The following is a 25,033-nucleotide window of genomic DNA, read 5'->3' as shown; positions in this document are numbered from 1 at the left end:
TTTACTTCAGAGGGGATACAAGGCAGCACTGGGGATAGTGCTGTGCAGTATTGATAAAATTGAACATCACAATATTTTCTAAATGTACCACAGTGGTAGACATTAAAGTCATCATTGACAAACTAAATAAGTCAGCATTAATAAAGCCTTATGTATGAAACTTGCCTGCAAGGCCTTACTATACCCAGCACTATCTTTGGAGACTACAATTGAGGGTTTTAGTTGCAACTGGTATTAGAGATGGGTGCAGTTATGCAAATATATGGGCATCTGAGCTCATCTTTGTGTATGTTTTCTGTAATCATTTACTCAGATCAGCATGTGTAGCAGGCCTGGCCGATGGGCAGTGTAACCAGATATCGTTGATGATGGACAACGGAAGCTGGATGTGCAGGCTCACGCACCAGTAGTCAATTTTGTTAAGAAACTGTTTGTTTTATGCCTCTTTGATATGCACTGTAATGCTAGCAAGGAATTGAAATTGATGCTGACGTGCTTTGGAACTTCAGCCTCAGAGTGACTTGCAGCAGTGAAGTAATTAGTTAAAATGACTGAAAGGTGTGCAGTATTTTCTGCAAAGATGTTATCAATATTTTTTTTTTCACTAGAATTTATGTTGTCACTTTTTTTATATATAATCCAGGCCTATGATGTAGTACCTAAAAAATTTAATCATGTTCATTTCTGTCATTTTGAAATGACAAAAGTGAGTTTTAAATGCAAACCTGGGGCACAAGCAGCTGATACTGCATGTATTGCAGAGCTACAGGCTATAATGATGATCAGTTTGTACAGTGTACATTTGGGTGATAGGTTCTGTTAAACATTCATGCCTGAAATATAAAGATAAATCACCAAATCCCATCATATGATTGAGTTGTTCATCTTGCAGATCACACAACGTTAAACCTTCTGTGCTTTTTTTTCATAGCAGCAGGGCCTGTAGGCCTACATAAACTTTATGAGAAGGCAGCAGTGGTGCTAGAAAAGTTGGTTGCACAACTACGTGTAAGTAGATGCCTTGGGCAGCTGGCAGGTGTTGTTTGATACATGTCAATCAGTGGGGATAGTTCACAATTTACATAATTGACTACAGCTTCCATGAGCCATAGGACTGGATGGAGAAACTACAAAGGCATGTGATATTTTTCTTGTATTTGTACAGGACTCGTGCCTTCTAACACGTGTGTGACCGTGTTAAAGAAATTCTTGTTGGGATGTTTGAATGCACTTCATTTAAATCTGCCCTTATTGTCTAGCCATAGTGTTTCTTTCTTTGTCTTGCTGCAGGGCTAAATTAAGGCTTTAAGGCTTTAAACCCATGATAATACAACCTGGAGAGATAAGAGCTTGCAGGCCTGGAATCCTTCACCTCTGTGCTAGACGAGGAATTTGGCTAGTGCACTAATGGTTGGAGCTACAATTGAGTCCTCCAGACAGGCCACAGTGTTCAGTGGCAGTAAAACTTAGCTTCTGGTTCCCACAGAAAAGCCCACTCCGCCCAGTTCACCCACAGTGGCCCTTGGGCTATTACACTTAAGAGCTGCCTCCAAGTGCTTCTAGAATTTTCCACTGCAGTCCCAAGATCATGCCTGACTGCTCATATGGGCCCATATATTAAGCTTTCTGAATGTCTTCAAGGGGGTCAAGCTCCTCTGTAGACAGTGTATATATTGGTGCTGACGGATGTGTTGTATTTTCACATGAAGCTGTCAGGAGATTTGATCTTTTTCTCCCAGAAAACAGAAGCGGGAAGTAAATGTTGAGAATTCTGTTATAGAAAGAGATTTATTACTCGCTCACATATGGCAAAATAAGGCCTGTAGTCTTCAGAGAGGAAACTATGGACCATGTAACTGAACTATATGAAACACAGCTTTGTAAGTGTAACTTAAGTTTATGCAGTCAGTAGCATTTTGCATGGATATCTATGACTTAGAAAGACTGTAAATAGCAACACACTTTCTATTATTATAACTGAGCACCTGTAAATGCCTGATGTAGGGTGCTTTTGTGCCTTTATGTCTGCTACACTGATACAAGTTGAAATGTTCAAACCATTTGGCTGTTTGATGTGTTGTTTTGCTGGACTGCTTGGTCTGATGATGTATGAGTTTGTTTTAGTGGGTGTTAGATGTAAGTATGGGGGGAGAGAGAGAGAGATTGGGGGGCTGCAGTTGAAAGGTAAAGCTATTAAGAGGAGCATCTGTTCAGGTCATTAGTGCCACTGCTGCAGTCCTTTGTGAGCACTCCAGTGGTCCTTTGGCGGTAAGGAACACAGAGAATCAGTCAATTGTCTTTCATGAGTAGGCCTTCAGCCTTAGGGGTGAGAAAAAGAGAGAATCTTCAGAACTGCTTGTGGATGTAAAAGAAAGGACACCAGCAGAATCAGGTGACTCTGCAAATGTGAGCTCTGATGGACACTCGGCCTCATCTAAAGCTGAACAGTATGGTCCAAAGGTTTATCACGATTGGACTTTACATTGTGATGTATTGTGTAACCTGTTGTCTATGTCCTAATGTTCAGTTTAAGTTTTGAACTCTGAAGAAAGCAGAAGACTTATTGTGGCATAATCTGTAAAAGTAATTGTCAGGATGCACCATTAAAGATAAATATTATTAAAAAAACATTAAAATAAAAATATTAGGGAGGTCAAATAATTAAAATAATTAATCTCTATCAAGTAATGTTATCAAGTTAATGATGAATAGTCATGTTTATCTTTTTTGCTGTAATTTGACAAAAGATATTTTCCCCATTTAAAAAGCAGTGCCTAGCTAAAATAAAAGCTGGAAAAAATAAGCTTCATGAATCTAAACATGAAAATCACATGAATGCTGTTTCTAGTTTTCATTACTGACATTCAGAGAGAGAAACAGTAGCTGCATGTTCCAGCTGCTCTGCGACTGTTGCTGTCTTACTAATATACCACCGTTACGTCTTGCTTAAAGGGGAACTGGAGGTTTCCACTTTGTTGTTGCTTTTGTTTGTTTGTTGAGTTTGTTGTTCGTAGATTTATCCAGTTGTCCCTCAAGAACCGTGTTCCTGACTTTCCTTTAGCAGTCTGTTTTGCTTTGTTAGCCATTTTAATGCAATAAACAAGTTTAAGAGTAGAGCGCTACTCCTCCACATTGAGAGGAGCCAGTTGAGGTGGTTCGGGCATCTGATCCGGATACCCCCTGGACACGTCCTGGGTGGGATTAAGTTGTTGATAGATTAAGTGATTAATTATGGTGATGATGATGATGATGAAGTTCACAATGGCAGTAGCTTTAAAAAACTTTCATCTTCATTGAGAGCCGTCAATGGAACTTGTCATTTAAAAGTTGTATTTGCATGAGAGGAGTGCAGTCACAGAGTCATAACAGCTGAGGAGCAGCTGGGTTTCAAGCTGGAACTACGGATGGTTCAAAGTCTCAAATTAGGCGAAAGTGTTAAAGTATTCATGTATTACTGATTTATCGGCTTAACGCGTTATTAACATCATAACTCTGACACCACAAAAAACTGTTTTGACTATTTATACTAGGCATTCAAGTTCAACATGCATCACTTTAAAAACACTAACTTAAGAGGCCCTCAAAGGATTGCTGTAGGGCTTATGTGTCAAACACAAGGCCTGCAGGCAGAAGCATTTTAATTTTCTATTAATATTAGCCCATTTTACAATGTGCTGCACTACAATTTCCAGCATAAACTGCAATGTATAATGTGCTCTGACTCTCCTATTCCAGCAACAGTCTATGGGACAGTGTTTGCACCTCAGTTCTGGCCTTTTTTGCCACATTATCCTCTTCTTCTGATACATTTTTTTTCTCTGCCTCATTTGAATAACACTGAATAGCAAGTTAGCTAACTCTCCTAACCGTTACACTGTGATGTGTTGTTCAGAGTGAATGACTTGATGACTTCTCTGTTTAGCCTGTAAAAGGCACACCTCGCCACCATTTTACCAAAGTCACAAATGTTCTAAGTTCAAGCCGTTGGCAGTAATATAGAATTAAGAGAAAGAACAGAATAATAATTTTTATTGGAAGCAAATGTGTACCATGTATAAAAATACTCTCTCCTTGTATACATGTATACATCTGTCCTGGCAGAAGTTAAAGGGCTGTAACGGAGGACAGGCTAAATGGTGTGTGAAATCTCCACGGTGCCTCTGCAGTAGTGTTCCTCAAAACGGGACTCTGGGACAGGACATGCCAGTGCGAGCTTGTGCTGTGACCCAGCAGCTGCAGCTCCAGCTCGGGTCAGCTGAGCTCAGGCCCTCTCAGTAGCAGGAGGGAGACAGGGTGATGGGAACACCACTTCTTCCTGTTAGAGAAGGGGCCGGGTAGGAAGGGGGAGGAGGGAGAAGAAAAACGGTAGCGGTGAGATAGAGGTGCTTAAAATGGAACCGGGCCCTCTTAATCAGGAGTACAGGCACAAATGAATCATGGTGTTTCCAGATAATGGGCTTCCCTTCCAGGCTCCTTAATTGTGCGTGCATGCAAGTGTGTGTGCGCTTGTGACTACATGCCTGTATCTCAAAGTTTCTGATTATGTTGAAGGTCTAGCTGATGTATTCTGCCAAACTGGGTTGTATGGGTGGGAATCTCAAGATCTGATCGTTTGGCCTTTAAAAATGCTGATCCTGTGACCCCAGTTGACACTTGCCTTGGACTTGCCACCATTAATAACAAAACAAGTACTTTTCACTCTCCTGTGCAAGATTCACAGCTTGGCCTGACCTCAAATGACATTTTGTTGGAATTTCCCAACTGTAATGTTAAATGTACCACTATGATTAGTTAACGTGGCGGCGAGTGACAACTTCATTCTAGAGCTCCAAACATTTCTTGCTTGCCGCGATGACGGGCTTTGGATGGCTTCACAGGCTCTGCTGGCTGTGAGAAAAGAATTGGATGATGATCAAGATTCTGAAAATATTGGAAGCTTCAGAGTCAAGTGAATAAAGAATTAGCGTGGCTGGAGCTTCATTTTGAGAAGGATGTGATGTGTCATGCATTTTGTCAATTTCCATGACGAACACCACAAGTTTAGAACTCCAAACCTCGGCCACAGCTTTCAGTACGAGCTCTTTCATTGGACAGTAATCTTAAGCGAACCCCAAAAGCAAAACTGGGGGGCTAGTTAATCAAAGCCATGATGGGATCTAACTATTAAAATTATTCTGGCTGACTTTGGTATCAAAAAAGCAACATCTGACTTATTTGGTAGTGAAGCATGTTTGTTAATTATCAATACAGTGTATATATAGTAATGTTTCTAGAGTTTTGGTATGAACATTTACTGGCTTGGTGGCCCTGAATGGGCAGTACACATTTTTGTTGTATATCTGTCTCCCCTGCTTTATGCATCTTGATCTTAGGTTTCTTCTTCCTACATTTCATGTATTCTGCACATGGTGCTCGTTATGCCTGTAGGCCTACTTCTTTGTTTGACTGCCTAAAAGATTTAAACAAAGGTCTGACAAAAGCTAAATTCCATTTTTATTTGGTTCTTTCAAGCATGTTATATACAGTATGGCCTATAATGTTTATTTTTAATTAGAAATGTTTGTTACTACTGACATTTTAAAAAAACGTTGATGCACAAGCCAGTTTAGAAGTGTGATTATGATGTTTTGTGCATCAGTGCAGATTCTTTCACCTGTCCCTGAGAATCCATTATTTTCCCTGGATTTACCCTGACTCTGTTGCTGGTCTTTGGAGATGTCAGCGTATTGAAAAGGACAGTCTGCTTCTCTGTTTGTATGTGTCTGTCCTTGGAGTAGCCGGCATAACGCTTTCACCATGGGAAAGACAGGGCAGGGCTTCCTGCCCCTACAGACACATCCGTTTTCCCAACAGAGTGTACGAGACTCAGTCTCCACTGCCTTCAAAACAATTGCACACTCGCACACACGCGCACAGTCAGCCATGGATCAGCTAACTTCTCAACGCTCCAAGGCCAAAGACAAGTGGCTCTCAGGCCCATCCTCCACCTGTCTGAAGTCCTGAGCGGTATAGATGAGGGCTGGAGAATGGGCTGAAGAATGATTGGTGTTCGTGGGAGAGTGAGTGGAGCCTGTAGAAGAACAGCTTGACCTCTTGCCCTGCAGAGTGATTAGCTTGCTCTAGGTCCACCAACAAAGGCCTGGCTATCCCGGCATGCTTTTGGTGGATTTCCTTTCTTAGCCACCCGAAATCCTATTATCCAGAGATCCATAAGATGCAGGTATTTATTCTCCCCTTCCCAAGGTATTAGCTTCTGTCCAGGAGCTATAGTGAGGAACCAAGACAAAAGCCGGAGTGTTAATCCTGTGTGAATATATGAGCTTAATGGAGCAGGATCTTCAACCATGCACCCTGCACATTACCCATATCTGCACTCACGTTTACCTGCAATTGTGAGCTCCAGCAAACTTTTCAATCTGTTTGATCTTCACAGGTTTAGCTGATGTCTGTAGATGAGGGTAGAAGGGAGGGAGGTGCACTGTTTTGGTTTGTTTTTCCCCTTAGAAGAACTAGTAAGCATCATTACTGGGGCAACTGCACCCTCCCATAGAGCTTTAGCTGGTATCTTCACTGAATGCTCTTCTCACCGAGCCTTCAGTGCAGTGCTTAGTCTCTCCTTTCAATACCAGATAACATCAACTACAATCAGGTTGAAAGAGTACTGAAAAATTACCACTTAGAAGAGCTACTACCATAACAGTAGGTCACCTGAGTATGAGTTAAAATATCAATAAGTTGTTTATTGAAAAACTGCCTGACTAAAATACTTCATAACCTAAATTATTCCTGAGTTGGCTTGGCTATGTTCTAGCCTGTACAAATAAAATGTAAGTTCCAGAAAACACACTGTTATTATGTTAACAATCATTGAAAATGTTTGTGTGGCACTGACCCTGAGTGTTGTATTAAATATCCAGTGCAATATGAAAGAAAAAAAGAAAAATATGACTTAAAATTGTTAATCAGACCTCTTTGAGACCTGTCTGGTTGTGGTTCTGATATACTGATTCATAACTGATATCTCTCAGTGCATAGTTCTCAATCTGATATGCCACTGAAGCAGAGCTCAACGCAACAAAGCTATCAGGGAGAAATGAGTGAAACGGGCTTACAGGTGGTGTTCTGGACCCTGCTGTGTCCATTCGCTAAAATGTGTTCGCTAGGGTCGCTTTTGTTTGTTTATTTCTGACTTAAACAGAAAGAAGACCATTGGGAAACACTTTTTTTTCATAGGTATGTTGGCAGGACAACCCCCATCAGGGACTGGCGAGGACTCTGCTTACATACGCACTACCAAAGACGTTATAAATGAAGAGACCGGTCACTGGTTAAAATATAAATGGGAAAGCTTGTAACACTCCACTTGCCATTCCTTTATGGAGAAAGTGTCACCCTTCAATAATGCGAGCCAATCAGCTTGCTGGTTTTGATGTGAACTGAGAGGGGTCAAGGATGTTGGGGCATGAGCGCGGAAAGCCCCCCACCTCGTTGTGGAGATCTGCACAAGCAGAAGCCAGAGAAAGCTGAAGAATGTTTTTCATGAGTTATTAGAGTAAGATGCAATGAATTTTTATGATTGTCAGGTTGTATCTGTGATTTTAAATATGTTTTAATAACGTTAATTTGGCTTTCAGTTTTGAGTGTTTTTGTTTCTCGCCATTCAGAGAGAGAGAGGTCTGGTCTTGTATGGCTGGAAACAGTTGGCCAACGAGTGAACAAGGCTTTTCTACACAGATTTTGGTACTAACCAAGATTTAAAAATACCCATTTCACATTGAGAGAATGTTGGAAATATAGATCAGCTTTTTATTGGTCATTGGTCAGTTGTTGGAAAGGTATTCCTAGCACATATTTTGTACTTGTATATTTTTTGCCCACATGAGCAAGACCAGCCTATTAACCTAAGAAAACATGTGCTTAGTTTCCCTGGGATTTATAGGAAAACTTGAAATTACTAGTAAAGGACAAATGTTCTAGACAAGAGTGCTGAAACTGATCATAGTATGTTCTGCTAGTATGCCTTTAGTTACATTGTCTTTCTTTGTAAGTGTTAAAGATTTCACTAAGCTGCTTACCTTGAATGTTAGATTACATCAGCTGTATTAGCTACCTTACCTGAAAAAATAAACTGATTATGACCTTATGCTGTTTGTTAGGGAAAAATAGACAGTCAAATACAATTTTAGGGAAAGGTCATTGCTTAACCTGCTTCACACACAATCAGCGAGCTTCTCTCTTTGGTGTTCTTAACTACCTTGAGTTGTAGCCCTGGTCTGCATCAGGGTGGCGCTGCAGCAAATTAGTTCACCCAGTTGGTCCTTCATAGCCTAGCAACTGTAACTATGCCTAGGATACCTCTGAAAAACTTTACAGTATATAGTAGCATATTTGTAAATGTGAAAACTTGGGCTTTAAGTGACCCCTGAGCTGGACAGGCTACAATGCTTCAACAGGTCAGCAGGAGCTTTAGGCCATTAGGCCAAGAGCACTTTATGCTGATCCAAAGTTGAGGTGTCAGCATCGTCTTCATTTTCCCAGATTTGTCTTGATGCTTTTTTTAGTTTTGGGTGTAGTTAATGACAGGGTTGTGCCCAACACATTCTTGGTATGACACATTGTAGTAGCTATTTCTGTTTAGCTGTCTCAAGATCAGCTAGAGTTGTTGAAAGATTAATAATTATTAACTGCTTTTCCTAATAGCTTCTCATCCAAATAACATGAAATGGTCCTTTTGTTCATCTCTTTTCTCCCTCCTTCTCTCTCTTTCTCTATCTTCAGTGTCTCTGTGCTGATCTTCAACACCACCTCTCACTGTTTTGTCCTGGTCAAGCAGTTCCGCCCAGGTAAATAACCTCTCTTTACGAATATTGCAGAGTTTACACCACAAATCAGCTGACCAGTTTCACACATTTTTGCCCAAAAGCCTCCGCAAGACGTCAAACATAGTTATAGTCACTTTTTCTATTAGATCTTAACAGAGGGGGCTCAGAAAACACTGCTGCACTCCCCCAAAGCTATTTCTGTGTATACACCTTCGGGTCACTTGGGTATAATATAAAAACGATAAAAAAGATAAGAAATCTTTAATTGTCTGCTGTTTGGACTTAAACATAAACTCACACTCCTTTTGCCAAGATCATCTCGACCTCACAAGAAATGAAAGGCTTCCTTTGTCGTATTTCCAGTATTTGCTTAACCGAAACTCAAGTCTTTAACGCTAAAGTGCTCAGCAGCCACCTGGTAGCATCAGCTTGGTTTTATTACTGTTTGCAGAAGGTGGTGATATGTGCCGAGTTAGGCCATATGCCTCTGATAACTTTACCGAAAAAATAATCTTCCTCTTTCCTTTTTGACCTTTCTTTCCAAATACTTTCATTTTTGCAGAATATGAAGTATGGCGCTTTGTGTTCCTGTTTTTTTCCTTTCTTCTTCTTTTCTTTTTTCTTTTTTTTTGTTCTGAAGTGTAAACTCACCCTCTCACTATAGATAAAAATGTTACTGATCCTCAAAGGGAAGGCAGTGAGTTTATTACAGTGTACGAGCATGGTATAATAATTTGTATTTGGGTGAAGATAGTCAAATTAATAAATAAACAAAAAATTAAAAATAGATCAAATAGTTAAAAAAATTAAAAATACATATGTATTATAATATATGTAAAATTTCCCTTGCACTGTTTATTTATTTACTTTTTTATGATTTTCTGACATATTTTGCAATGTACTGTAAGTATTTAATCTCTAGTAATTGTTTTGAGGAGATTGGATAGAAGATGATGCATAAGGAAGAGGAACGTCAAAGGAAAATAAGTGCATGAAAAAATGGAAATTTTGAGAACAATAGACTGACCACCCCAGAGTCCAGACCTTAACATTGAAACTGAAAATTCTAAGGTTAAGAACTTAGGAAAATGTCGCTGTAGGTTTCTTTGAAAAACTGAAAGTAAGTCTCCTGAAAAAAGTGGAAACTGTAATAAAGGCAACACACTAAATAGTTGTGGAGGCTTTTGTGTAATTACTTATTAAATGTACAGTGGACTCCAAAAGTCTGGGACCACATTCAAAACTAGGATTGTTTTCATTTAATTCACAACAGAAAGTTTTAGAATTTAGAAAAAATAAATCAATGAAAATGAACACCAGTAACAGGAAGACAAAATATTGAGGATTCTACACGATTTATAGGTCTCTATTCAATTTAAGCAGATTTGACACGGACCATGTTAAGGTCTTTATACAAAAAGGTCAGTTTTTTTTTTGTCTTATTCCTTTTATTGAAGCGTGTGTTCAGACGACTTTCAGGTGAGTTTAATCAACTCTTCAGTCACTGTTAGTGATAAGAGTCGGTGGCAGCTTCAGTGCTCGTTGTCATTACAGCAAACGAGGGACAAATGATGAATATTTCTAAAATTGATGTTAAAATGTCAGATGCTGTTCATATGGATTGTTCTGCTGATAGTATGATTTGTAAAGAAAAACTTTGTGATAAATTAGAAAGGAAAATAGAAGCATCCTCACTAGTGGTCTCATACTTCTGTTTTCTTCTGACCATTAAGTACATGAAGGGTGGTCTCTGGCTCTTGCACAGTACCATACATCCCAATGCATTCATGTACACTGGTGTTCATAGCAGAGTGCTCTCTGCCCTGTTGCCTGCCCCTTTGGAAACAATAGCTGTCTTGTAATGGAACATTTTTCATGGCGCGTGAGCTTGTGTGAGTGTTGGGCCCGCACTGCTGTACGTGAGGCTGTGGCCCCGCGCTGCGTCGCGCCGCTATTGTTCCTCGCGCTCTAGCCAGGGACGGCGCCCTGCACCTTAGAATGGAAGGAAGGTCTCGCATTGAAAGGGACTTCTCCTTTTTCCCCTCCTTTCTCCTCAGTCCTCCAACAATGCTTCGAGAGAAGGCCGGGCTTTGTGTGAGGTAATGGTGCTGGAACAAAGCCTCTCGAGCATGATGGCTCTTGAGCTCAGGTCCCACTCCTGCGTATATGTTCTCTCCACTGTACGGCTCAGGTTGCGTCAGCCTGCCTCAGAACTCCACCTGTTTGATGAGGATTACAGTAGTTTAATGAGACGATCAAAGAGGATTAAAAATGTTACCTCCGACTGGTTTATGGAAACATGTTTTCTTTCTTTTTCTTTCTATAGCATTGTTTCCTTGGGACTCAAACAGTACAGTACAGTCCTCGTACGCCTACATCTTACAGATGCTGATTTAAACATTTTTACATTGTGTTTAAGCAGTAATGGTGCTACATAGGGATGAGGATGGGTCATTCACAATGGCCAGCTTGATTGCCCCTCATTTGTCCGGGGAGGTTTTTCACTAAGAAGGGTTTAGGTTTAGCTGGGTACCTTAAAGGGCCTGTGTCATAGAAAACCTAATACCAACTCTATGCAATCCATAAATGGACCTTGCATTGCATAAACAGCTTATTTCAGATTCATTGTGATTTTAATGTCACAACCATAAAAACATTTACATACGCCATGCAGCCTCAATCAGTTTAGCTAACCCATTCACATTGAGCTGATAGGTGATGCTACTGCACATTTCAGCCCAGACTGATATTTGAACGAAGCGCAATTCAGGGCAGCCAGTCAGAACAACATTTACATATTGTCACTTTTTTAACTTTTAATGGAAGTTAAAGGAACAGGATTTTATTTCAAGACATTTGGGAATGTAAAACCATGCAAAACAGACAAAAAATGCAGATCTTCTGACAGATGACTGATGATGTATTACTCTGAAAGCAACCAGTGTAATTCTCAGAGATGGTAAGAGTCTGAAAATAGTCAATTGACATGCATTATGGCTGTTTTTGGTACATAAAACCTTGTGGCAAACTGACAATTAGAGCTAAGCCTTCAGGTCAAAACTCAGAGTAAAAATGATTAAAACTACTTCTACAATAATGCTAATCTCTGATAACAACCCCTATGGGATTCTAGTACTATGCTAGCACTTGGATAATGGCAGTGCACATGAGCATCTTTTGCTTGTTCTAGATTGAACACGGAGAAGCGGCTTAGAAAATGGATGGATGGATGGATAGATTGAACACAGACATCTGAAGTTTGTAAAAGACATTCCATGTTTTATTTGTAACAGACATTTACCGTTCAGCAGTTGTACAGTACCTTATTCACCCTAGAGCCGCGTCTGTTTTCCATTTCTAACAACTGACTAACACACATTGGTCAGGACACCACTGGCATTCCCAGCCAGTGACATATGTTCCATAAGGGTGTTCAGTCTTATGCACAAAGGGTCAGTGTGGCTGCAGGTTTTTCCTCACCAAATTGGTCTCCCATTGTAAACCAAAATGTGATGGGTTGATTCCACTGTCAGTTCCTAGTACTTATGCTACTTGTTAATCTTTCAGTTCAGCTTAAGGTCTAATCAATGGAAGAGCTAGCTTGGTTGTACCTGCCTCGATGCAGTGGGTGGAAAAAAATCCTTATTTGTTCATTTTACCTCAGACATTTCAAGAATTTAACCCTTTTGCTTCCAGCCATAATAACGTAATGTTTTGTAATGGTGAAATAAGAGTAGCATTGTAATACTTGCAGAGTTTAAATACAGGCATTATTCTAGTGAATAAAAATAAACAAAAAATTGCAAACATTTTTTAGTTCTAAGAAATTTTTAGAAGGCCCTGAGGGTTCCCCACTGATAAAACAATACAGATGCCATAAATGAACTTCAGGGGGAAATATAATACCAGAAAAAGTCAGATATAGGCCTTTAAAGCCAAAATTAGCATACGATAAGACAAAACTCTGTGTGTGAAACATCCTCTGAACACCACCCACTCTGTGTGTTGGATGTGTGTGTCATTCGTGCATGTCTTTCTTCTGCAGCTGTCTACATGTGTGAGTGGGAGAGGAGCAAGCCTGCGCCTCCTCAGCCGGAGGGAGAGGAGGGAGGTGAGGGCTCTAATCCGGCTGCCCCAGAAGAGCCGAAAGCCCCGCAGGAGGGACAGGAGGGCGAAGAGGCGGCTAGCCATCCTGACCAGCCTCCAGCCTCCGCGGGCGTGACCTACGAGCTTTGCGCTGGCCTGGTGGACAAACCGAATCTCTCACTGGAGGAGATCGCCCGACAGGAAGTCCTAGAGGAGTGTGGCTATGACGTTCCTGTCACCAAGCTGAGGAGGATCACCTCATACAGGTGCGAGTCATACATGTGAGGCACATGCAGGAGTTATTAAAGGTTTACAGTAACACTTAAAAGACTAGAGTTATTATTGTCATTTATGATATACATTTTTATATCATAAATAGATAGCAATTACATTTATGTTCATTTATGTTCTGTGATACTTGACACTTGGTCAGTGACAATTGGCCAGTACTGATCTGATATTTCTTCTTTAAAAGCATTCTACTCAAACACTCTGCTACCATACAGGGAAAAATGCAGAGCTAACAGCATCATATATAATATCCTGGCAACCCCATGTGCCGTACATTTCTTTTCTCATTTTTCCTTGCTCTACACATCTTACCAAGCACACATGAAGCTTGGTGATTAGTTGATGAGTGAATCAGGCTAATGAGTGAAACTCCAGGATTGGGAACCCCTGTGGTATTGGGTCACTGCCATCTCTGGAGGGCTGCCCAAGCTTGTCCCGTAAGCATGTTTGATTTGACCTGCCAGAAAGTTGCCCTAACTTACTCAGTGAGAGAACATATATATACTTACATTATATATGACTTGTTGATTTTTTTTCTCTTTTTGCATTCTATTTTTAATTATTTTAGTAACAAGTTATAAAATACATTTTAAAATGTAACTTAGGAGATATAACAGCTGGAAACCTTCTTACCTACTTTATTTTCATATTGTTTTGTCTTTTTAGCCTTCAGTCTGCCATAAACATGGGCTTTTTTATGCCCCCAAGATAAATATGTTTGGGCACCTCTAAATAAGTTTAGACTGAAAGTTTAACATCTGCACTTTTGGCAGAATTTCTCAGCTTGTTTCATTGAGCTACAAGTACGATCTAATTAAACAAAATATAAGCACAGATGTTTCAAGGACCTGACCTAAGAGTTAACTGCATGCAGTTTTCCCCTTAACTTTAATAGATTCTGTTTAAAGCTGCACTATAATTTTTGTTAAATTGAAAAACATGCTAAATTATAGTGTGTGTGCTGCTGTGTGTCATCCTATAAAGTCTGAAATAGTCAAAGTCAAAGGTGTTGGTTTGGATTTTGTAGGAGTTTTTCTGACCATGTCATACATCTTCATGTATTCACATCACACCCTCAAAAAGAATCCACTCAGAGAAGGGGTTTGAAGCACAACTGATGTTAAACGTTATTAAATATTCTTCCATGTCTTCCACCGAATCCCCAAAACTTACGTAGTGCAACTGTAATCTCCACTTTAGTTTAGCAGTATGTTCCATTGAAGTCTGTTAGCAGAGCCAAAAGACATCTCTACAGCAAAAAACAACAGCCAGCAATTAACAAGAGTTGAAAGCCTGTTAAATTTGTTATTAAATAAGGGGAAATCCTACTTACACGTATACATTCTTTCAGAAGCAGGTCAGTTAATGAGCAAAGATGTTTAGCTGTCAAGCGAACTGAAGGAAAGAGTAAACAATTGCACCAACATACCACTAATGTTTATAATTAATAGTTTATGAAGCTTTGATTATGAATAATTTATAATCACCTGGGGGTTGGAGTAAAATGATCTCGTGTAATGTGTAAGTCTAGACTCTCATTCAGCGTAAACAAGAACAAAATATTTAACTTGAATCATATAAAAGCTACATATTGCTTTTTTTTACGGTCCATTGTGTTTGCATGCTTATGACAGGTATGTTTTGCGTCAAACAACGTAACGGATGTGTTGTGGTGAATGAAGTTTAAAGAACGTTGTTCCCTGTACTTAGTTTTGCGCTCACTCCGTAATCCTTCAATATTACCACTTCAAAAACCTATTGTTTGGAGGAATACAGCTGAAGTGTGGGGTAAAATGCTCCTCTCTAACTAGATCACTAGGGAGAGACCGTGTTCTTATCGGCCTTAGATGAGGAGACAGTCATAAACCCTCGCCGTCTCACATCTGTGTGTGTCTGTGTGTGAGTATGGGAGCGTACACACCTGCTTATTGCTGCTGATGATTACCCTCACCCACCCAGTTCTAATCCACCGTGTCATTACATGGAGTCACAAACACTCCCTCAGACCTACATGCTATCATATACACACACTCTCACACACACAAACTCACAGAGAGCCAAACACCTGCTGTTTGTGCCATCACAAGCACCTGCAGACCTGATGTTACACCTGCCGTGTGTACTTAGGGGCCGCTCAGGTTATGGCTGTATATTGCAGGTAGGTATGGGAATGCAGAGTGGACAACCTACTCTGATAGTACGTTCTAGTAGGGGCACTGTGACCCTGCACCTGTGTTTGCTTTCTAAAGAATTGTCGTTGCAAATGTAATGTTTATGACTCGACGTAAGCAAATTTGTTGATTTTATGCCCACATCAAACACAGGAAAAGATTTCACAATGCTCTGCACTACAGTCCCCAGCATACACTGCAATGTAATGTGCTCTGACTCCTACCCCAACAACAGTCTATGGAATAGTGGTTACACCTCAATTCCACACAATTCAGCCCACACCAGTCATAATCACCAAAATGCATTTCAGTGCTGCAGTTCAACCAATATAAACACATAACGTTAGCTCAGCAGCTTGGAAATTGAGTCCAAGTATTGATATGAACTTACAGCAAAGATGCCAGGTGTCTACTTCAAGCAAATAAGCACCTGGGGACGTTTAAATTTTAAACATTTCAAGTGTGCATGTAATATTTCAAGGTCTACTACAAGTGTTTGTGTTTTACTGTTGAAGTTATTTAGAATAATCAATGGCCAGTTCAGGTTATAGCACCAAACTATTTAAAAATGATATCCGTCTCTCAGATCACAAGATTTTCCCAAATTTCTGGATCATCTCAGATTTAAATAATCATTTCAGGAAATAATGGCTTGATGTTCATTAGCCGGGGAGAGAAATGTATTGCCTTGATTCTTCATTAGTTTCAAAGATATAGGCTTTAAAAAGTGGATACAAGAAAAGGGCGCATAGTTTGAAAAGTCTTTATGGCAGAGCGGACACAGGCTTACCCGGAGTAACATGGGTATTTTAAACCAGTTCAAGAAGCACTTGCTTTTAAGCAGGGCATACACTACATGCCTTTCAAAATGCTAGCAAATTTCACAAAAAACACACTGATCGGACGTATTTGTTGTGTCTGTGTCGCTCACAGTAGACCAAAAAGAGGGTATTGCTTACACAAAATGAGTTTTGACCTCTAAAAAAGCCCCCAGATCCCCAGATCTTGCTGTTATCATGTGATAGAGACTAAACTAAACAGCCGGTTTATGCTAATTTTATGCATATACAAGAAGCATGGAAAAAAAAACAAAAAAAAACGCAAAACCTAGATTTCACAGTGAGAGCTGGACAAATATGTCACTATAAACTGGAAGCTGAATTGATATGGCAAAGAGAGTGACACTCTGCCTGAACTCAACAAGCAGCTCCTCTCTTTTGGTCTGTGTGTGCATATTTTTTTTTCTTTCTCCTGTCATTGTTGCCTGAAGTCGGGGCAGTTTAGGATTAGAATCCATCCATCCATCCATTTTCTAAACCCTCAGGGTCGCAGGGGGGTGCTGGAGCCTATCCCAGCGGTCATCGGGCGGAAGGCAGGACTACTAAGCTAATAAATCAGGTAGTATAGGTCCTGCTTTAGTCATGTCCTTGTACTACGAATTTTAACAGAATTATTCTAAAGACCATAAAAGTAACTTTCTTCACAAATGGTTTGAACAGTTTGAGCAGTCAGGTTGATTGGAGACACGACATTGCCCCTATGTGTGAATGTGTGTGTGAAGGTATATGTCTGTGTGTTTGCCCTGTGATGGACTGGCAACCTGTCTAGGGTGTTTTTTGCCTTCTCCCAAAGACTGCTGGGATAGGCTTCACACTCCCCGCCACCCAAGAGGATAAGTGGCTTAGATAATGTGTGTGTGTGTGTGTGTGTTGCTACATCCAAGGCTAACTGACATAACAACGTATAATCATATCACTGTTTAAGCGGCACTATCACTAAAGTCATTTACTATGCAAAGCCATCAAAAAGAATCACGTTGATCAACAGATTCACTGGATAATTATTATAAAGAACATTAACTAAATAAACTAACAGGGCCAGCTTTCTTTTATTTATTTGAAATGTCACAAGTCATCTCTCCTGTTCACAGACAACTTTTTCCCCCTCCTTAAACTCATACTTCTTGCCCATCGAGAGCCAAAGCAAGAGACATTAATAGCCAACTTTTAGCAATGTTCAGTATTTCAGCAGAGCACAGGGATAGATAGTATACTAAATACACATATATGTGCATATATATCTACACAAATGTGCCTGTAAATATTGCATCACATTCAGTTTTCATCTCTGAACGGGAAAAATGCAGTCTCCTCTGTGTGGAGTGGTGTGCGAACTTTCATCCTTGTTAGATGCTTCAAATCAATAACTGGTGTGAACTACATATGAATCCATACCAGTTATTATTTATTGATTTATTTTAACCATCACGGTTTTTCAGTGCTGAGATGTGCTGTCTTTTAATTCTCTGCCATCATTATCTTGCTAATATATAGCAGAGGATAGTCATTAATATAGCTGAGGCAAGAAAAAGGTCACATGACTGAAACAGATGGACTTTTTTTAATAACCAGCTTGGTGGCTGTAATATAGCACCATTTTGTATTACTGGTACATTTATTAACTGTCAGTGGTATAACTTACAGTAGACTTTGTCAGAGATGAGAAATATGTGTGTATTTTAATCCTAATAGATCATAAAACAGAAATCTACTTAATAAATTCTTAATTGGCTGAAGGTCAGATCTGTTGTACTTCTACGTGGAGATACAGAGTTGCTCCATTGTCCTTTTTTAGCTGGATGTATGACAGACCATTAAATGCCCTTACCCACCTTGTAAATCCTCTATATCTGAGAAAATATTAATGATACAAGCTTGAAAGTAAAAGAATACTATTTATATCATACAATGACATTATTTTCTGATAGTAGACAGACAGCCAGTTGTCAGGCTCTTGATGATTTCACATGGACTGATGTATTTGCCTGATTGCTTCACGTTGAGAATGCAGCTTTACAAGTTACTTTTTATAGTTCACTCTGCCGAATGTTTTCATTGCCATTGTGTTCATGAGGCCTGTCACGATTATGAAATTTTACCAGATGATTAACTGCGATTTAATTAATTCAGATTAACAATTAAAAAGTTGTCTCTTTTTTGAATGCAGGTATAAAAGTACAAGCCTAAAGTGGCCACATTGGCTGATTTAGATATCTTGATTCTTGGCTGTTGATCATTATTAGCTCCCTTCTGACTACAGATGTGACTCAAGCTCAAGTAAACGAGATCCATGATTTATCTCAATAAATGTATCTTCTGATTTATTTTGTTTACAAGTATTTGTCTCAACACACCAAGTGGAAATGCACCCAAACCACATTGTTTTTTGGGACATAATCATATGATTGCAGAAAACAATTGTAATCAGCTCAGATAAATGGGTGATAATGTGATAAATGTCATTCCACTGCTGCTTTATAGACTGACCTAAATTTCACCTGTCTAAAAACAAAAACTTGCAAATGACTCAAGGGTGCCTGCAGTTCTCTGGGATTATCATTCTTGTTTAATGTCTAGTCTTCCCCTCTCAATGGGTGGGTGTCACAATGCCCCCCATACCCCTATGTAACAATACCCCATATGTGTATTTAAACTGTGCACCTAAACAGTAAGCTTGTGGGCCTTCTCAGCTACAGGCTCTCACAAGCCCAGCCTGTTTGGTTCTGGCCTTGATTCCGGGCTCTCTATTAAATACCAGGTGCCTTCTGTATTATCAAAACATTGTTCAGATTCCTTTGTAGAGTTGTTTAGAAAAGTGAATGTGGGCAGTGGGTTCTCTGTTTCATACACAATCTTCGGATTGGCTTCTCCCAGCAACTATAACGCAAGCTGCGAAATTCCCTGATGATGCTAATGAATTCAGTGTTGTATTTTGCAACCCCAGCCCACACATTCTGGTCAGACTGAGCTTGTATAAGAAGTTCTGGTCTTCACCTCTGAAGTTTAATTCTGTTATTCCTTTCTTTGCTACTGAGCAGAAACTCATTTTAAATTCTCCCTGTCCTCCATATTTTTGAGCTCATAGGAACTAAATTCATTTTAAAGCACTGTTTCAGAAAGAGGAAGGAAGATTTCCAGGTCTACAGTTTTTCTCATGCCCTTTGGGCCTTTTGGGAGATCACCATAACGACATCTCCTTGACAGTGTCTCAGGTGAGGCAACGCCTCAGGCACAGTAGTGCTTACTGTAATATCGTCTCCATCTGTGGCCTGCATCTCTGATTGCCTGAAGGGCCCACATAGTAGATCACACCAAGCCCTGAAAACCCCACATCAACTTTGTAAGGCTGCCATTTGAAAACACGGTTGGGAAGCAGCTTGGCTGGGCTGTTAAGCCTGGCTGGCTTAAGGTGCAGCTGTGGAGATCAGAATTCCTGCTCCTCGGGGAGAGCTTCAGGACCATTTGTGTCTTAACCCAAACTCCGCCAGTGGCGAGGAACATTTATCACCATACCAGCTCTTTCTTCAGAGGTTGGAAGCCTTCCAGTTCCGGGTTCACAGAGGCTTCTGTTGAGATGTTGACATTATGTAATGCTGACCATGATGTTAAGGAGACAGAAGAGAACGTGTTCTAATGTGTCTTTCATCTGCTTTGTCATCCATCTCTATTTGTTTTCATGAAAAAAGAGAATAACCAGCAGCACATGGAAATTACCTACTCTGTCTCTGTGCCCCACAGGTCAGGGGTGGGAGTGACCGGAGCCAAGCAGACCATGTTCTATGCTGAGGTGTCGGATGAGAACCGGGTTGGCGAGGGAGGTGGAAAACCTCAGGAAGGCGAGCTGATCGAGGTGGTCAAAGTGCCGCTGCACGAGGCCATGACTTTCGCCTATGACGAGAGCGTCCCGAAAACCATGGGCGTCATTTTTAGCTTCATCTGGTTCCATAGCAACATGTCACCCAAGTACAAGATCTCCACCAATGTGTAATGATCACTGCAGTTCCTTGAAACCCCCCTGCAGCATCTAACTTTTTATTACTACTTAATCTACTGTTTAATCTGGTCAATGACTGTGTCCTTATTTGTTTTTTTATTTTTAATATTACCAGTCTTAACTATTGTCCTGTTTCAACCTTTGCCACAAATTGGTGTAAGATATCCTCTTTCCTTGGTAGCGGAGAAGTCCCAATAGGTTGCCATAGAACTGAACGGGGTCATTGTGAGTTTGTTTTGTGAAACTGAATGCTTCGCTTTTAATGAGTCCGAAATTGTAGAAGGGTACTCTTTTGAAAAATCTCACCATGGCCCTTAAATACCATAATGGCAAACTGTTCTTCTCTAACTTCATAAGATGGAGTTAGAAAGACTAAGTTGGTGACGTTATTCTACACTGGAAGGTTTGCAGAACTGATCTTTTTTGCAGGTCATTGACCTGATGATATACAGCCATTTTCCCTGAAGGTTTGCAGCCCAATTTTGTCAAAAAAAAAAACAAAAACACTGTCACACGATAAACAGTGTGACTGCTGTGTTAGCATGCAGGCAGCTACCTAACTAAACGCAGGATATACCACCATATTTGACAATAATAGGGCTGTTCTTGATGGAGCAAAGAATAGCCAAGCACTTAGACATCTCAGGTCCAAAGCAGACTTTGTGGACATTCAGGGTTAGAGGTAATGCTCTTTATCAGTACTGAACACCGAGCTGGTTTCTCTTAAAAGGAGCTACATGTAAAAGGAATACAATAAATGGGCTGCTACTGTTGACAATATAAAAAAAGACAAGCCAATGCTTCGCATGCACAATCATCAGAATTGTTTTATTAGCCAAACAGGTTTTCACATACATGGGATTTATTCGTTAGTGCTCATGCAAAGATGGATCCAACTTTTGTCTGCTCATGGTACCTAACAAAAACATTCAAAGATTGTTTTGGTAATTTGCCATGATGCCTTTCTCTGACTAATGAAAAGCCAGCTTAGAAATCATTTAATGTTGGCGAATGATTTATGAAGATCTTACAATCATGAAATGAAGTTTTAAACACAATCTTATAAGTACTGTAGCTCCTTTGAAGAGTAGTTTGCACTTACTGTAGATGTAGTACCATCTTGAACTCCCTGACCATCCTCTTCTCTACAGTCAGAATACTACTTTATCACAATCTTTCCGTACCTACGTTATTGTCCATGTACATTCCTTGACTGTTCCCAGAATATTCCAGGAGTGCTTTGACTTGCCTGTGGAGATATATTGGATTATATAAAGCCAATATAAAAAACTAATTTAATGGCATATATTGATTTGTGATGGCATATTATTCAGTTTGATATGGGCACTGTCTTTCCTTCAGTCACAATGACTAACATCTCAATCTCTGTCCCAGAAAACGAATACTTGAAGATCATACATAGTGTTGTTGTATTTTGCACATAATATTTCTGTGGTTTCTCTTTGGAAGTGGCATTTGGCAGATATTTGAACATGCATATCATTTAATCCCACACCTTCTATAGTACTATTTATACTACTCTATATCTACTTGGATTATTGTCTTGGGGGAGAAACACCTGATGTCATGAGTTATCACATGCTGCCAGGGTCTAATTGACTTCTTTTCTGCAGCCCAAGCTTGCTTCGTGTTATTAACAGTAACTGTTAAATTAGACTCGTCACCTTCTGGTTTTATTTACAGCAAGCGCCACTCCTGCAGGAATAGTAACTACACTATTTTTCATAGTCACACAGCTGTTGTCAGTGTATTTTGTTGTTTCTTTTGTGGCAACAAATACTCCATTTATTAAAGCATTTGAATATGTGAATTGACAAGCTGAAACGTATCTACTATCATTTTATTATTTAAAGATATACTATGTGCGATTTTAATGTTTTGACTATTTGAAATGTTACTATAGCAATGAAAGGCTGTTTGTAACACCCATGCTCCACACATGCCTTTTGAAATCCTGGTGTTAAGTTCAAAATATGGGTGTCTGGGTTGGACACTGAAATTGCTTCAGTAGAACTGGAACACCTGGATTTTGACAGGTCTTGGTGAGCAATGTACAGAAACAGGCTTTCCTTTCTTGGATCTCTCTCATCATAGCAGTTAACAAACAAAAAAAAAAAAAAGTTATTTATTTATTTATTTTTATGTTCTGGGCCCATTTTTCCAAAAGCGTCTTAGTGTTAAGATCATATTAACTGGTAGAGAGAGTGTTCAATGTGATGCTCGCTCTACCATGTTACAATCAGATTTGTTCTGAGGTGTTTTTGGGGAAACCCAGCCCAGAATAAAAACGCAGAATTACAGAATACAAGTATGCATAGTATATCTTTAATCTTTAATGAATCCTCTATATGGCACTTGTTTGTTTGTGAGTGTTCATCGTTTTAACATGACTTATTATACATATGATTAACATAATATTGTATCTTGAGGAAACACTGAATGCATATGCGTATGAAAACAGAAGTAGTTCTGGATGTGTTGAAAAGCATAGTGTTATCTTTTTAAGCCTTTAATACAATTTTGGGTTACTAGTTATATCACTGGGCTATTGTTGGAGTGTTTTTATATGTTTGTGTCCCACAATCTTTTTATTTTTATTTTCTTTAGAGAGGATGAAATGAAATGATGTTATACACCAGTGCTTTTTTGCTTGATTTTATTGTTCATATTTCAACAGCAAAAAAGTGCTGTTTTTACGTAAGTATTCTCTTTGTACACTTGATTTCTTTATGATGATTTCATACTATTTCCTTTAAATGTCTTTGTTTTATTTTATGCATTTGCACTTGATGCAAATATATATATTTCAAATAGGTAATATATGATTTGATAATATATATATTTCAGATATGAAGTCTTGCATGTGCACTATCTGTATTATATTGATCTGAATTCGGTGTAAATGAATAAAGTTGCCTAAAGCCATAAACCTACCTACTCTTACATTACTTGAGTCATTACAGTGGAGCTTTGACTGATCTTTGCTTATATTGTCGTTGACGGCTGTACGTCTGAGCTCCATTATAAATGCTAATGCAGAGTTTCTAACTTGTACTTCAGGCAATGACTCACTGCACAAAATCTTGTGAAAGCTTATTTCTGGCTTAAGACGAGTCCCACTGATATAGAACATTCTCGCCTTATCTATAGAAAGTGAATGTCTGCGTTGTGTTCATTTAAACAGGGTGCGTCCTCGTCCTCCAGACCTGCCCTGGGGGTTAGAAAAAGCTCTCAGTTACTGGACTTTGTCTATAGGACGTAGGAGAAAGGGTGAGTTGTCAAGGCAATGTTTGTGTTCACCCCTTTTCTATTAGTTGCAGTGGTAATCATTAGACTGTGTTACTGATGGATGTCCAGAGCAAAGGATTGTGGGGGTGGGACAGGTGGTTGGGGAGAAGGCGCACAAATAATAGCATCAAGTAACTAAGTACAACTAGCACAGCTTTGCCATAGCAACACAGCACACAACAAGGCACACAATGAGCGTGCATAAGGGAGGGTAAAGGAAAGCTGATGTGTGGGGTGTTTAACCATGCCTGCGTGATGTACTACCAAGTTTAGTAAGTGCTGCACTAGTTTTTGCTACATTAGTTACCTTAAACACATTGAGTTTTCAGTGCTGTTCATGCATTGTTTATTTAGAAATTTGAACCTCTGCCACAGACAAAAGGTGATTTAGGTTTGACTTGCCTTTAACAGTAGGTATTAGCTACAGACATGTGTTTTCTTTGAAGGTAAGTTTTTAAGGAAACCTTCCCTGAATTCTCCTAGCCGAGTCCCTTTTTTAACAGCCAAAGGAAGCCTGCCAGCTCTGTGGCTGCCTTTCTAATTATCACCCCCACAATTAGAAGTGTTGTCCAACTCTACCCCCTGCATCTGCAGCCTTGTCCCATTGCCATTGGCATCAGAATAATAGGCCTAGAATTAGGTATTTAAATTGTGAATATTCCAGATGTTGCTCTTTGTGAGCCTGCCATTCTTTTTTGTCCAGGGCCATTCACACCTACAGACGTCTCCTAGGCAGGAACGTATGTGTGCTATGTTTGTGTATTTTTTTCCAAATGATCTTCACCTTATGCACTATATGTCCAAAAGTTTGTAGACACCTGCTTGTCCAACATCTTCTGAAATCAAGGGTATTAATAGGACATTGCGATAACACTTTACTGAAAGGCAGCGTTTTGTCTCCGTTTTTCTGTATTATTAATCCATAATTTGAATGTCACTTAGCCTTTACATTTTATTACATTTTCATGACAAATAGGCCAATAGAAATGGTCCAAAGGTACTTGAGGAAAAAAATGTTCCACTAACTTTACAGGTACAGGTGTTGGGTCACAGACTTTGCTCCGTCATCCCAGACGTACTGGATGGAGCTCCGTCACTCACAGTTTCACTGCTCCGCTGCCCAATACCAGAGCTTTATACCCCTCTATTTGGGGGCATAGAAACCTTAGGCTGCTTCAGAGCATGCCATTGTATTAGCTATAATATTCTGTGGAGATGCTGTGTTTGCACTCTTCATTTACTGTGTCAGCAGTGGGTTCACCTTAAAGTAGCTGAACTAATTAGAAGGGGTGTCTGTAAACCTTTGGACAAAGTGTATTTTTTAATATTTCAAACTTGAACTGCATGTAGCACATGTAGTTCACCTAAAATGCCAGTGGCAAGTAAAACACTATTGTTTTCATTGTTTTTGTATTCAAAGCAAGTTAGCGCTGGTTCTTTGCTCTTGAGTTTTCTCTTAAGCAGGAAGACTTGTCGATTTGCTGAAAGCCCAGCCCTGATCCATCATCACCGCCCTTAGCC

General features: G+C 39.7%; 1 protein-coding gene across 1 annotated transcript in view; it reads left to right on the top strand.

Moving 5' to 3' along the window:
* The window catches only part of nudt14 (nudix (nucleoside diphosphate linked moiety X)-type motif 14), a 47,477-nt gene extending 24,324 nt beyond the window's left edge, over positions 1–23,153 (top strand). The window contains exons 3-5 of the mRNA XM_017710465.2: positions 8,779–8,843; positions 12,868–13,174; positions 19,948–23,153. Of these exons, the coding sequence (XP_017565954.1) occupies positions 8,779–8,843; positions 12,868–13,174; positions 19,948–20,197 (622 nt within the window). The 3' untranslated portion in view covers positions 20,198–23,153. The remainder of the gene's footprint in view (positions 1–8,778; positions 8,844–12,867; positions 13,175–19,947) is intronic.
* Positions 23,154–25,033: the final 1,880 nt, after the last annotated feature.

The sequence above is a fragment of the Pygocentrus nattereri genome, chromosome 4, assembly GCF_015220715.1.
Source record: "Pygocentrus nattereri isolate fPygNat1 chromosome 4, fPygNat1.pri, whole genome shotgun sequence".
Lineage (NCBI taxonomy): Eukaryota > Metazoa > Chordata > Actinopteri > Characiformes > Serrasalmidae > Pygocentrus > Pygocentrus nattereri.
Note: the sequence above shows the minus strand (reverse complement) of the source record. Positions and strands in the feature narration are given on the sequence as shown.